This window comes from Pelodiscus sinensis, chromosome 1 (genome assembly GCF_052426305.1).
Source record: "Pelodiscus sinensis isolate ZL-2025 chromosome 1, ASM5242630v1, whole genome shotgun sequence".
In the NCBI taxonomy this organism is placed as follows: Eukaryota; Metazoa; Chordata; order Testudines; family Trionychidae; genus Pelodiscus; species Pelodiscus sinensis.
In genome coordinates this window covers 103,302,010-103,315,540 of record NC_143052.1, presented here as the reverse complement: position 1 = coordinate 103,315,540, position 13,531 = coordinate 103,302,010, and the positions used below count along the sequence as shown (strand labels likewise).

General features: G+C 49.9%; 1 protein-coding gene across 1 annotated transcript in view; it reads right to left on the bottom strand.

Annotated features, from left to right (window-relative positions):
* AKR1D1 (aldo-keto reductase family 1 member D1) overlaps positions 1–6,369 on the bottom strand; it is a 46,344-nt gene extending 39,975 nt beyond the window's left edge. The window contains exon 1 of the mRNA XM_075939569.2: positions 6,105–6,369. Within this exon, the coding sequence (XP_075795684.1) occupies positions 6,105–6,197 (93 nt within the window). The 5' untranslated portion in view covers positions 6,198–6,369. The remainder of the gene's footprint in view (positions 1–6,104) is intronic.
* Between the last annotated feature and the right edge of the window lie 7,162 nt (positions 6,370–13,531).

Here is a 13,531-nt window from a genome sequence, read left to right as displayed (position 1 = left end):
ATCTCTGGCCAAATCTACATTGCCACTTTACAGCACTGTAACTTTCTGGCTCAGAGGTGTGAAAAAAACCACATGCACACAAGCCTACCAATTCAGGGACAGGGCAAAGAGGACAGTTACCCCGGCCCAGCGATTCTAGAGCTGTGCTCATCAATCAGTAGATCAGGAGCTACTGGTAGATCTTGGAACCTCTGACAGGTGATTCTGACAAGTTTGGCTGGGAGGCTATCAAGTGTCAGCACTTCATCTGCTCCTCTCAGCACTGCCATGCTGCTCCTGCCCTCTGCCTTGGAGGTGTCCTTTATCCCTGGGAGCCTCCTGTTTGCTGTGCAGGGCATGGGAAGAGGAGGAAGCAGGGTGCCACTCCCTCCACCCCATCTTAACAGAGGAGGGGAGGGATGAAGAGAGCAGTGCAGGGTCAGGGTAGGAGTGAGCCTGCCTTAGCCCCCTGACACCACCATCCAGAAGCCACCTGTGGTAAGCAGTGCCCAGCTAGAGCCCACATTCCAAACCCCAGCCCCAGTCCTGAACCCCTCCTGCAACCCAAGCCCCTGCCCCCAGCCTGATAAGTGAGAGAGGATGGGAGGGGGGGGATGGAGTGAGCAGGGATGGGGCCTTGAAGGGGTGGGAATGAGGCAGGGCAAGGGTGTTTGGGTTGGAGGTAGATCCTGGATTGCACTTAAATTCAAAAAGTGATCTCATGCTTAAAGTTGGAGACCACTGGTCTAGAGGGCCCCAGGCTCCAGCTGCCATGCCACAGTCCAGACAGCACTGGCAGCTGGCTGTCCCAGCTCTATCCATTCTGCTCGAGGCCTCATCCCATCTTGGCCAGCGGCTGCCGGCTCCCCTGCACTAGGGTTGCCAGGTGTCCAGTTTTCTACCGGACAGTCCGGTATTTGCACCAGCGCCAATCGCGGCCCTGCCTCCCAGCTGGGAGCTTCTGGTTGTGAGCAGAAGCTGGGCAGGGGGAGTGGCCCTGCCCCCACCTGGCTTCTGCTGGCAAGTAAAGGGAGCGCCTGGCTGGGAGTGCACCCAGAAGGACTCCAGCTGCAGCCAGTGGCTGCAACCCCCCCCCCCCCCCGGTGGTGGCGGTAGTGGGGAGAAGTGGCTCCATCCAGCCCATACATGCCTTCAGGCACTGCCTCCTGGTGCTCCCATTGGCTGCAATTCCCAGCCAATGGGAGCTGAGAGGGCAGAGCAGGGATGGAGCTTTCCAGCAACACAGTACCAGCCTGGGCTGGAGGAGTAACAGCAGCACACAAAGCCACCTCCCGCCAGCCAGGAAGATCTGGCCCAGAAAAGAGGGGCTTTAGTGGCTTCAGACGAGGGCCCTGCGCTGCACCCCGTAAGGCCTCTTTCTTAATCCAGCCCTGGCAATCAGAACTATTCATGGAAATGATCATTACTCACTCTGCTCTTAAATCTATTCAAGTGTAGCCTATGAGGTTAGAGATATGCTTCTATAAAGATATTTCATTTTGTAGAACCACAAGATAGATTCCTGCTCAGACCAGAGGAGGAAACATTGGAAGACTTGTGGGTGCTGCACTTTGGCATCTTAGCAGCTCAGGAAGAATCTAAAAGAAGTGGGATCGCTCATTTAAGCATTTCAATATGCTGGATATTTGGTATTGTGAGAGTCAGTGGACCTGATGGCCTTAAACCAGGAATCTGACAATTTTACTGAAAATGTGTTCCCATTTTAGCACCACACATCTGCCCGGGCTTTATTCAAACAAAGTTCCCTCAGATCTGACAGCTCAGACACAGTCACTATTATCCAGGAATATAAGACTACTGCTGCTACAACTTCAACAGCTCAAGGAGCCACAGATTTGGAAACCTAAAAACCTGTTATGCTTTAAACCACCGCAGACACACCAGGTTTATAATAACTGCAAAGGAACACTGAAGCCCATTAATTTGAATGTGTGCCGGCCTGTGTGCCCTCACTGACTAAAGGCACAGTCAGACCTGAACAGTTACAAATGAACCTTGCCATTTTAGTCTAAACAGAGTCACGTCATGGACTCCATCTCTTGTTACATAACAGATAATGAGAGCCCAGTGGGGCATGGTGCAAGCACATACTGTCTCCGGTAGGTGTTATGATTGTTCAGAATCTTTTTTGGGGAATAGTCATAGACCTAGAGCCCTGCACAAATACAAGATTTGTATCCGCAAATATCCACATCCCACATCTGTGGATGAGGATACTAAATGGATACCTGAAGATTTGCAGAGCTCTACATGTATGTAAAATAACTGGTACTAAAGATTATGTGGTTTCTATGCAAGGATATTCATCTTTGTATCTGAAGTTATGAAATATTAGACATGTTTATTACATGCTTGCTCCTGTGACAACTCCCACAATATTTTTAGACAGCACTTGCAGAGACAAGTTAAGTTAAATAGCCCGTTAAGGAACACTAATTCATAGTGGACCCTGGAAAATGCCTGTGTACACTTAACAGACCTTTCCTGTGAACATTCTAACTTATCTATGTAACTACTTTTCCATGTGACACTAAACGTCATCTTTCATTGTGAGAACTGGATTTCCCTTTACTTGGCAGAAACTAAAAGTCCCTAACCTGGAAACCATCTCCATTTTGCTTCTTTCTCATGCAGGCTTGTGGAGTAAGATCATATGCTACGAATGGGAGCGGTCTAACTAATGGACTGAGAAATTTAAGGTAATCTGGAGCCTTTGTAGTCAGACTTGCAAGTTGGATATTGTGCACAGGCCTTTCTAGCCTAACTGAGGATTTCTCCCTTGCAATAGGGAGAAATAGGCTCCCCCCCCAGCAGACCAGGGAGACGTGGAGCAGCTTTTCTCGCCCCGGAGGACGGGGGCGGCGGGACTGCAGCACATCTGGGCGTCCCGCTGCTCCAGTCCTCCGGGGCGAGAAAATCCCTGTTTGTAACTGCGGATCCGACATAAGTCGGATCCGCATAACTCGGGGACTGCCTGTACTTTACACTTATCTATATGAAATTTCATTTGCCATTTTGTTGCCCAGTCACTAAGTTTGGTGAGATCTTTTTGAATTTTTCCATAGTCTGCTTTTGTCTTGACTATCTTGAACAGTTTAGTATTGTCCGCAAACTTTCCCACCTCATTGTTCACCCCTTTCTCAAGATCATTTATGAATACGTTGAATAGGATTGGTCCTAGGACTGACCATGGGGGACACCACTAGTTACCCCTCTCCATTCTGAAAATTTACCATTTATTCCTTTGTCTCCTGCCTTTTAACCAGTTCTCAATCCACGAAGGATCTTCCCTCTTACCCCATGACAACCTAATTTACACAAAAGCCTTTGGTGAGGGACCTTGTCAAAGGCTTTCTGGAACTAGGATTGCCAGGTGTCCGGTATTCACCCGAATAGTCCGGTAAAAAAATTCAGAGAATACTGGACACCTACAATGTATTTTCTGATTTTTTTCCCTGACCAGGAGGCAAAAATGCCAGGCAACTGGCAACCCTACAAACACTCAGCACCCGGCCTCCCCCGGATCCCAACACTCCCAGCCCCAGGCTTACCTGGTTCCGCAAGGCTGCCAGCACAAAATGGCTTCCCCTGGGTCTTAGTGCTCTCTCCCCTGTTCCTATCCCTGCTTAAGTCTTAGAGTCCTTTTTTTTTTTTGCTCAACAACTCTGGTCTCCTCCCCCTCCCCCCTCAACAGAATTTTTTCCCTTTTTTGGGGGGGGGGAGGGAGTGTTTGGTATTTTTGTTTCAACCATCTGGCAACCCTATCACAACCTGCCCCTGGTTGGTTGGGCTCAGGGAGTGGGGAGTTACGTTATAACAGTAACTGTAAGAAAAGTGCAGGGATGGGAGGTTCAGGGTAGAGGCTTGGAATGTGGGGGTGCAGGAGTCAGAGGTTGGGGCGGTATGTGAGGGGCTCAGGGCAGGGAGTTGGAGTGTGTGTGGGGGGGAGGGAGAGACAAATTAATTTACTTGGCCAGGACCAGGCCACTGCAGCCAATTTCACCTTCCCTCCAACTCCCACCACACAGGAACAGGGCCAGAGCCAGGCTGCCACAGCCAAATAGGACTGGTGCCTGTTCTTCCTGCAGCAGATGAGGAAGCAGACCACAGGGTCCTACCCCATGGCCAGGGGCAGAGCCCTGCCACTGCAACCTTGGCTGGACAGGGGCTGATTCTGAGCTCCAGCCATCCCAGCAAAAGCAAAGCCAGAGCACAGGTCCTGCCCCAGGATCGGTGCCAGGCCAGGCTGCTGCCGCTGCAGCCCAGCAGAACAGGGGCCAATTCCACACCCCCAACAGCAGGAGCAAGGCCAGCACCAGATGGAGACTGCTGCCAGCCCCTCCAGTAGCCCATCTGGGAGTGCATGTGCCTCCCCTACAGTGCGCTCCCAGCCAACCCCTTTAAATCACTTGCCACTCTCCTGCAGAGCAGTGCGCTCCAGTTGGCTTTTGCCAGAGCACAGCCTGCTCTTGCTGGAGTAGCACACTGGGGCACACCTGCTTACTTTCACCTCTGGACACAGAGAGCATACAGAAGTCAGCCGAGGGAGCAGCCAATTTGCTGCTATTGCGCTGCCAGGTGAGGAAGCAGAATAGATGCAGCCACAGTGACAAAGGGTTCTATGGGATACACACCCAGGGCCTCACAGCAAGGAGCACAGAATATTTTGGAGCCCTTTGGCTGATGGCATTCAGCTTTTGGGGGGTCACAGGATCAAGCTATAGGAATGTGGGTCTTTCAAAGGAATGTTATTGAAACAATGTGTCAGAGCCAACTGTAAAAGGGTCTACCAGAAAATATAGTTTTTCTTTTCTGCTCAGCACAGCAGGTCTATTGACCAGCACCCAGCCTCCGAATTCCTTGCACTGGAAGGTTACTGAGTTTAGGGATGGCAGATGATCTCAGTGTCACTGGACATGCCCATACTTTGCTCTGCAGTATCTGTTCCTCAACAGAGATTCTAGGAATTTAGGACTAAGCTACAGCCAGTCTAACACTGTCAAGAGAATGATCAGTAATTATATATTTAAGAAACTTTCCTGATGATGAGCCCAGACAATCTTAATGAAGTCAGGGGTATGTGTGACAGAATGTGTCAACAAAACATATATAGGGGGGAACCCTGTTCTTCAAGTACACCTCTAGCTATCTCAAAGGGCTGTTGCACTGTATTACAACAATAGGGCACTGAACTACAATAGTCAGACAAATTCCTGCTCAACCAGCCTGCCATCTCAAGTTACAATGAAACATACAAAAAACAGGACTATGTAGCACTTTAAAGACTAATAGTCCTATTTTTTGTTTCAGCTACACCATACTAACACAGCTACATTTCTATCGCTATTCTACAATGAAACATACCTTACCATGGGGTGTAGCTAGGTATCAACCCAGATAGTAAAGAGTCTTTGTAAAACACTGAGGATGTCGAAATGCTGTTTCAGTGCTAGGGGTTAGTCAGAATTTCTAACAAGCATTGATTACGGGGATAGGAAAAGCTTCAGAGGGGTAGGCAAGCTAGTCTGTAATTGGAAAAACTTTTAAACCAAGGAATAGTTTAGCACCACTTAAAAAACTAACACCACATGTAGATGATATCATGCGCTTTCCTGGTTGTACCCATGAAAGCTCATCTCATCAGCTACATATTTTGTTAGTCTTTAAAGTGCTGCTAGACTATTTCTTGGTTTTAAAGTTTTTGGAGATAAGAGTTAGCTGCTGCTTTAGCCAGGGTTTGGACGCTGCCTGCTTGCTGTCCAATACAGAGTTGGGAATATTTGGAAGTCAGCAATCAAGAGCCTCTACTTTGCTATTAATACTGTTAGCCCTGCCTGGTGTGAAGGTGTAACCCACAGCACCACCGGCCAGCTGGAGGTTTTACAGTCTGCCCAGCAAAGCGTGCGACAGCAGCCCAGCCAGTGTCTGTGGATGGGCCACTCTGTTCTTCCCTTCGGGATGGGTAGGGGTTCGCCAGCTGGATGCCAGCAGGGCGGCGTTGGAAGGCAAGTGGGGAAGGAAAGGATCGGCTTTGTGCTCAGAACAAAGGCTGCCCGCCGGCTCCGAGCGGCGCACACGCACCGGGGGAGGGACGCCAGACTTACGATTTTGGGGTCCGCGTAGGTGCCGAGTCCTATCACGGGGATGCTGTGCCCATCGCTCAGAGGGATGCGGTGGTTCGCCGCCGTTAGGTTCATGCTGCAGGTCACCCAGCGCTTGCCTGCAACTTGCGAGCCGACCGAGGGAAAGCAGCCAGAGCCCACTGCTGTCCCACCGCTGCAGGCTGTCTCGCTGGGGGGGGGGGGGAGGGACCTTCTCTTTCTGCGCCTGCCCCAGGCCCGCGAAAAGCGTGTGGTGTGGCCAGGACGGGGAGGAGGGGGGGGGGCGTTTCCCGCTTCGTCCCTGACAGGACGCGCTGGAGTTACCCTGCCTGTCTCCTGAAAGCAAATTTGCAGTAGGGTGAAAGATTAACCGCCAGCTCCCCTTAGGCGGGGGGGGGGGGAGCAACTCAGCGCGTTATTTATTGCGAGACCTTCCCAGCGAATGCTCTGCAGCCCCGCGCGGGCTCGTTCTTCCCCAGGTGGCTTTAAGTAGCTGCTAAAGGGCCAGCACGTGCTGGGAGTTTAAGAGGCGAGCGAAAGCCCGCGGGCGGGGGGCGTGTGGGTCTGTGCTTGCAACGCAACGCAACGGGCTTTCACCGCAAACAAATCATTCGTACCGGGCTCAGCGCGGGGAGCGGGGATAAGGGAGTTGGGAAGCCGGCGCTGTTCCTGGCAAAGGAGCCGCCTCCCCGGCCACACCTCACCTCGTGTGCCAAAGCGGTTAGGGCAGGCGCTCCACTTTCCTCTATTCCCCTGGAGGGTCGCATGGGCAACAAGAAGGATGAAAGGGCTGGAGGACATGAGCTAGGGAGGAAGACTGAAAGAACTGGGCTTGTTTAGTTTGGAAAGCAGAAGCCTGAGAGGGGAGATGAGAGTAGATTTCAAGTATCTAAAAGGGTGTCACAAGGAAGGGGAGGGGGGGGGAATTGTTCTCCACCTCTGAGGATAGGACAGGAAGCAATGGGCTTAAAATTACAACAAGGGAGGTTTAGGTTGGACATTAAGAAAAACTTCAGGGTGGTTAAACACTGGAATAAGTTGCCTAGGGAGGTTGTGGAATCTACATCACTGGAGATATTTAAGAGCAGGTTAGACAGACCCCTGTCAGGGATGTGGGGGTGCTTGGTCCTCAATGAGGGCAGGGGACTGGACTTGCTCTCTCAGAGATCCCTTCTGGTTCTAGTGATAGAAATGTAGCGGTGTTAGTCTGGTGTAGCTGAAGCAAAATACGGGACTATATAAACCATCTTGTTAAAGTGCTACATAGTCCTGTATTTTGCTTCTGGTTCTAGAATTTTATGATTCATCTGTTCTCTGCTGCCCTGATTCAGTCATATATTCCCACTCAAAGCACTTTGTCCCACATTAATCTCACTCTCATTGGCCTCAGATTATGTCAGCCCTTTCAGGACTATGGCTCATTGTTCTGTGGAAGACTTGTTTAGAGCCCTCGTTCACTTTCATATCAATCCATTCCTTTGTTTTCAGGAGAGGAACTCCAGTACCCATTCTCCATTGGCACTATTTGCCTCTGCTACAGGTAGACTTCGCTAATTCATTCTCTTGCTTGCCCAAAGGCATAGGTTATCTTTTTTTGGGGGGAGGGGGGAGAGGGAGGGATGTATTTCAGTCTTTACGTCATTCTTCCAGTAATGAAAGGTCAACTCCAACCCATGTGAAAGACTTAAGGAGCAATATTCAGTTTAGCATTTCAATCAATAGCACCAACTGTTCACTGCTTTTAAGTAGTAGAGATTATCCCATTATGCCAGTTGCTAGTATGAAGCCTCAGTTATTCTTCTGTCTGTGCTAAATCTAAACAGGCACATTGAATTTCCTTTTGAGTCTTACTTGCTTTTAAGGCTATTCAGAATCTCTACATGTAGGGTATACTCTACATTGCAGAGTTTGGTCAGAAAAACAGCCATTTTTCTGACAAAACTCACAAAATGTCCACACTGCAAGCATGTTCTTTTGACAGTAAATCGAAAGAGCAGAGGAGTTTTTGTGCAATAGGTAGGTAAACCTTTTACCTTGGAGGTCGACAAATGTCTTTGATGTCGACCGTGGAGCGTCCAGACTACGGTGCTGAGCCGACAAACAGCTGATTGGCTCAGCGCGGCAGCCATTTAAATTTAAATGAAGTGGTGATTATTTAAATTGCTGCTTCATTTTCCTATGCTGGGTAGCCTTATCTACATGCCTCTGTTGTCAGAGGCATGTAGTCTAGACATACCCCAAGAAAAGGGCTCCAGGAAAAAACATAGGTGCCCTGGTGGCCACTCCATACCAGCTAATCACAACTCTATAGTTCCTGTCTCCTGGCCTCTCTTAAAGCTGCAGGCACCCTGGACAAGCCTTGTGACCGGAAGTCGGACAGAGAGCAGCAACCTGACCACGTGGCTCTTCCTGCCACAGGCATTGCCAGCCATGTCTGCCCCTGAAGCACCCTGCAACCTTCCTGGCCCTCTCAAGGAACAGCCCCAGGGGTCTGAGGATGTGTCCAGGAAGAGCAAGTGGCATGCCCCATCCAGGACAGGCTTGGATATTCAGTCCCTCCTGGAGCTGTGGGGTGAGGAGGAGACACTCCAAGATCCTCCGGCCAAGTGGCACGATGCCAAGATTTATGGCCACCCTCTACAACCCTCAACTCCTTTTATGAAACACTGCCTCCCCCGCATGCAGGGACTGCAGCCCCAGAGTGCCTTATTTCCATGAGGAGGGCCCCAATGACTTCCCCACACCAAACTGGTTGCCCACCGACCAGTAGCTTTCTGGGGTAGCGAGCTTCCATATGGTGATGGCGATCTGCTTCTCCAGGGGGGTGATAGGCCACAGGTGGGTGTCGCGTCTTTGGAAGGTGGGAGTGAGCCAAGCACACAGCTCCAAAATGTGTGGAAGTTTTGGAGCCACTGCTGGTTGTCCCACTGCTCCATGACCAGCTGGTCCCACGAGTCAGAACTGATGTTGAGATTCCAAAAACGCGTCTCCATTGTGGGATGCAGTTGCCAGAGTGGAGCAGCCACAGCCACGGAGATGGTTCCCAGAATGAGCTCCGGGTTCAGGTCCTGCAAGACCAGGAAGGCAGCAGACACAAAGTACTGCAAAAATTGCAGCATGGCCATGTGAGGCCATTGCATGCCCAGGGGCAGTTCTGGCTCCAAGGCACACAAAGGAAAAAAGCATCCAAAAAGAGTATTTGCGCAAGATCATGCCAATGTAGACACAGCCCAAGTGAAAAAGTGTTAGGGGTTCATTTAGTTGATACTTAAATATAAAAGAGCCAGGGGACTGGGGCCAATAAGGAAATAAGGTTCAGTCTTTCTTCTCAGCATAGAAATGTGTCACACCCTCTTTACCAGACAAGGTAAAGAATTTTTTTAAAGTGGATGCCTAAAAGTAAATTTTTAAATATATGGCTGGTGTGTAAAGGACCTGATTTTCAGAAGAAAGATCACCGAAAGCTGCAGAGTATTTTAGGAAAGAGGAAGACAAATAGGCCATTTATTTAGGTGGCTAAACACAGATCTGAAAAATTACCTTTAAGCACTCTAGGTCAGGCATGTCAAACTTGAGGCCTACTGAGGACCACACACATGAAAACTGATAGCTTTCAGGGCCACCAAAGAAAATGTACTTCTATTGAAAAGTGTAGGGGAGCTTGGACTACCCTACCTTGGCAATAACTGGTGATGTCTGCTTGTCCAAAATGTGGATTTCTGGCCCGTTTCAAGTCTGGTGTGACAAAACACGCAGGCAGGGCCTGGGAGTCAGGAACTGCTTTGCATAACAATGCCGATTAAGCATGATAGGTGAGACCACATAGGACAAGCAGCCTTGTTCTGCTAGTTTTGTTTCTGATAAGCAAAAAGTAAAGATGAGTCATAAAACTGTTAACTGCGCACTTAGCAGCAACATCCTGAGTAACAGGATGTACCCCAAATAGGTGCATTGGGCATTTTAGGTATCCTACACAATAAGTAATCAGTTGGTAAATATTATTAGAATGACCAAGTCTCTCTTTGCTATTAATTGGGGTTAGTAAGAACAATTGATAGGAGGGAATGGGGAGGATTGATCCACACGTCCTGCTCAATGTAACTAGAAGTGATTAGGCCCTTCACACTTGCTATGTCAGTGGAGGTGTTCCTATGTGTGGTATGACAGACTGCTGGCTGAGCCAGAGTTCTGCCACTGTAGCCTGGTTGAAAAGGCTGATTGTAGAGCAAGCCCAGGCCTGACAGGCTAATGGAAGCAGCTGTGGGCCTCATTAGCCAGCCAGCTAGATAAGGCAGAGGAAATGAGCTAGGACAGGAGCCAGGCTGTGTCTACACTGGTGTGATCTTGTGCAAAAGCGGCTGCTCTTATGCAAAAACTTGCTGCCTGTCGATGCTGGCTGTGTGTTCTTGCACAAGTAAACTGACGTTCTAATGTATAAAATCAGGGCTTTTTGTACCAGAACTCTGACGCTCCCGCTCAGGAATAAGCCCTCTTGCGCAAGAGCTCTTCCAGAAAAGCCCAGTGTAGACAGGTAACATGAATTTCTTGTGCAAGAAAGCCCTATGGTTAAAATGGCCATCAGAGCTTTCTTGCGCTAGAGAGCATCTACACTGGCATGGATGCTTTTGCGCAAAAGCACATGCCAGTGTAGACGCTCTCTTCTGGAAAAGTTTTTGCAGAAGAACTGTTCCGCAAAAGAGTTTTTGCGTGAGAATGCGCCAGTGTAGACGCAGCCAGTGTCTTCATGGATGAAGAATAAGGCAGCCAACATAGATGCCATATTTAAATTCCAGGGGGGGAGAAAAAAAGAATCAGCATGTACCTGGTTTACACTGTTTCTTTAAAGAAAATTCAAAGGCTATCATTTGCCAGGCTGAAGCAGTTAGACTTCTTTATTGGTTTTTGTCCAAAATGTCCTGTAATGTTATTTTTATCATTACATTTTGTGTACTATATCTATTGCTCAATTGATATATAAAAATAAATATATAATATGTGGCTTTTTGCATTCTATCCACTGCTATTTTGGCTCTTTGTCTTTAACTGGTTGGCCACTCTTGTTCTACCCGGTAGCTCAGGTGCCTCTGGAAGTGAGGGGCAGATTCCAGTGGAAGTGGGTGGAGGTAGTGGACTAGCTATCGTACCTTGTGGCTGTGTCTAGACTGGCCACTTTTTCTGGAAAAGCAAGCGCTTTTCCGGAAAAACTTGCTAGCTGTCTACACTGGCCACTTGAATTTCCGCAAAAGCACTGACGATCTCATGTAAGATTGTCAGTGCTTTTGTGGAAATACTATGCTGCTCCCGTTCGGGCAAAAGTCTTTTTCAGAAAGACTTTTGTGCAAAAGGGCCAGTGTAGACAGCACAGTACTGTTTTCCGCAAAAAAGCCCCGATCGCAAAAATGGCGATCGGGGCTTTTTTGCGGAAAAGTGCGTCTAGATTGGCAGGATGATTTTCTGCAAAAGCACTTTTCCATTAAAAGCATTTCCGGAATATCATGCCAGTCTAGACATAACCTGTGGTTGGAGGTCGGGACTGGGACCACTCATGGAGAGCAAAAGGGGAGAGCAAAAGGGGAGCCTTAGGGAAAAGCAAGAGATCCCTCCGAGGGAGACAGAAGTGTAGCCGTCGGTGCTACAGCTGTGGGGAAAAAGGGCATGTAGCTAGGGTTGCCAGATGTTTTCAGAAAAAATACTGAACAGCAACAAAAAAGGACCCCGTAATTTATTAAGCAAAAAAACAAGAAAAAAACACCTTACCGTGGCCCCTTTAAAAACTGTGTGGTGAGGCTTTTTGGCCTGCCATCTTGCCTCCCTGCACCGGGCCAGACAGCTCCCCGGTAAGCACTAGGGTTGCCAGGCTGCCACCATATTGACCCGGAGAGCCCAGGATTTTTGCCTCCAGGATGGGAAAAAAAATCAGAAAGTACCCGACATTTTAGGTGTCTGGTATTTTCTGATTTTTTTTACCGGACAGGAGGCAAAAATAATGGACTGTCCAGTTTAATACTGGATACCTAGCAACCCTATGTAACAGGGCGGTGTCCTGGAGACAGAAAAAGAGACCTCAACCCTGGTTGGGCAGATGAGGGAAACTGAGGCACAGATCGTGTCACATGAAGTGGGCCAGGACCCTGATCCCCCAGAGCAGATGGAAATGGTATTGGAGAAAGGGCCCCAATTGGGCTGTGTCTTATGTGAGGACCTGTGAGCAAGGGCTGAATTTTATGGTCCAGGCCCCTACCAGTGTAATTTTTGCAGGGAGGGAATGAAAAAGCCTGCTGAAGAAGCCCGAAGGGAGTGCTTGGGCACAAGTGGGAATTTGCCCAGAGGGGATTCCCATAGCAAGGGCCAGCGTCGCACAAGGAGAGGGGAACCCAAGAGCAAGGGACAGCTCCCCAAGGAGGACCCCAAGAAAAAGGGGGACAAGTCACCCCAAAGGGTAGAGGGTTTTACAGACTGGCAGGATGCCCTATGCACTCTGCTTTGGGAGGAGACCCTGAGAGGGCTGGGGAAGGCCCGAACCTGGTGGTTCATAAGCAGGAAGGTATGTGACAGACTGCTGACTAAGCCAGAGCTCTGCCACTGTCGCCTGGTTGAAAAGGCTGATTACAAACAGCTAAGCAAGCCCAGGCCTGAAGGGCTAATGGAAGCAGCTGCGGGCCTCATTAGCCAGAGGGTTAGATAAGGCAGAGGAAAGGCACCAGGAGAAGAGCTGGTGTGTGAATGCTCCCCAGACAGGAAGGAGGAGTAAAGGGCCAGGGTGTGGCTGAGTGTGCTCCCAGGAAGAAGGGGAAGGAAGGGTTTGCTGTAGTCCCGTGGTCACCAACCAGTAGATCGTGAGCTACCGGTAGATCTCAGGGACTCTAAGGCTGTGTCTACACTGGGGCTGTGTCTACACTGGGCCACTTATTCCGGAAAATCAGCCGCTTTTCCGGAATAAGCCGCGAGCTGTCTACACTGGCCGCTTGAATTTCCGGAAAAGCATCGACGCTGTACTGTACAAAATCAGCCGCTATCCCGGAAACCGTACGCTGCTCCCGCTCGGGCATAAGTCCTTTTTCCGGAAAAGCTTTTCCGGAAAAGGACCAGTGTAGACAGCTTTTCCGGAAAAGCAGAAGAAACGTAAAAAAGCGGTTTGGACGCCGCGAGACCCCGTAGGAGCCGCGGACTTCCTGGTAAGCCCGCGCTGTTAAAGAGCCCTCAGGCTGCTGGGCGCACGTGCCAGGAGCCTGCTTGTGTCAGCTCTGCCACCTGCTGGTGCTGTCCAACGGGTCAACTCACCGCGCCATGGCAGCTCCAGCCGGAGAGCCCCCTGGACCCCCAGCGGAGGAGGCCCCCAGGGGCCGCAAAAGGCCGGCACCATCCTGGACCCCCAGGGAGCTGGAGACCCTCCTGGAGTTATGGAAGGAGGAGGAGGGTCTCCACGACCT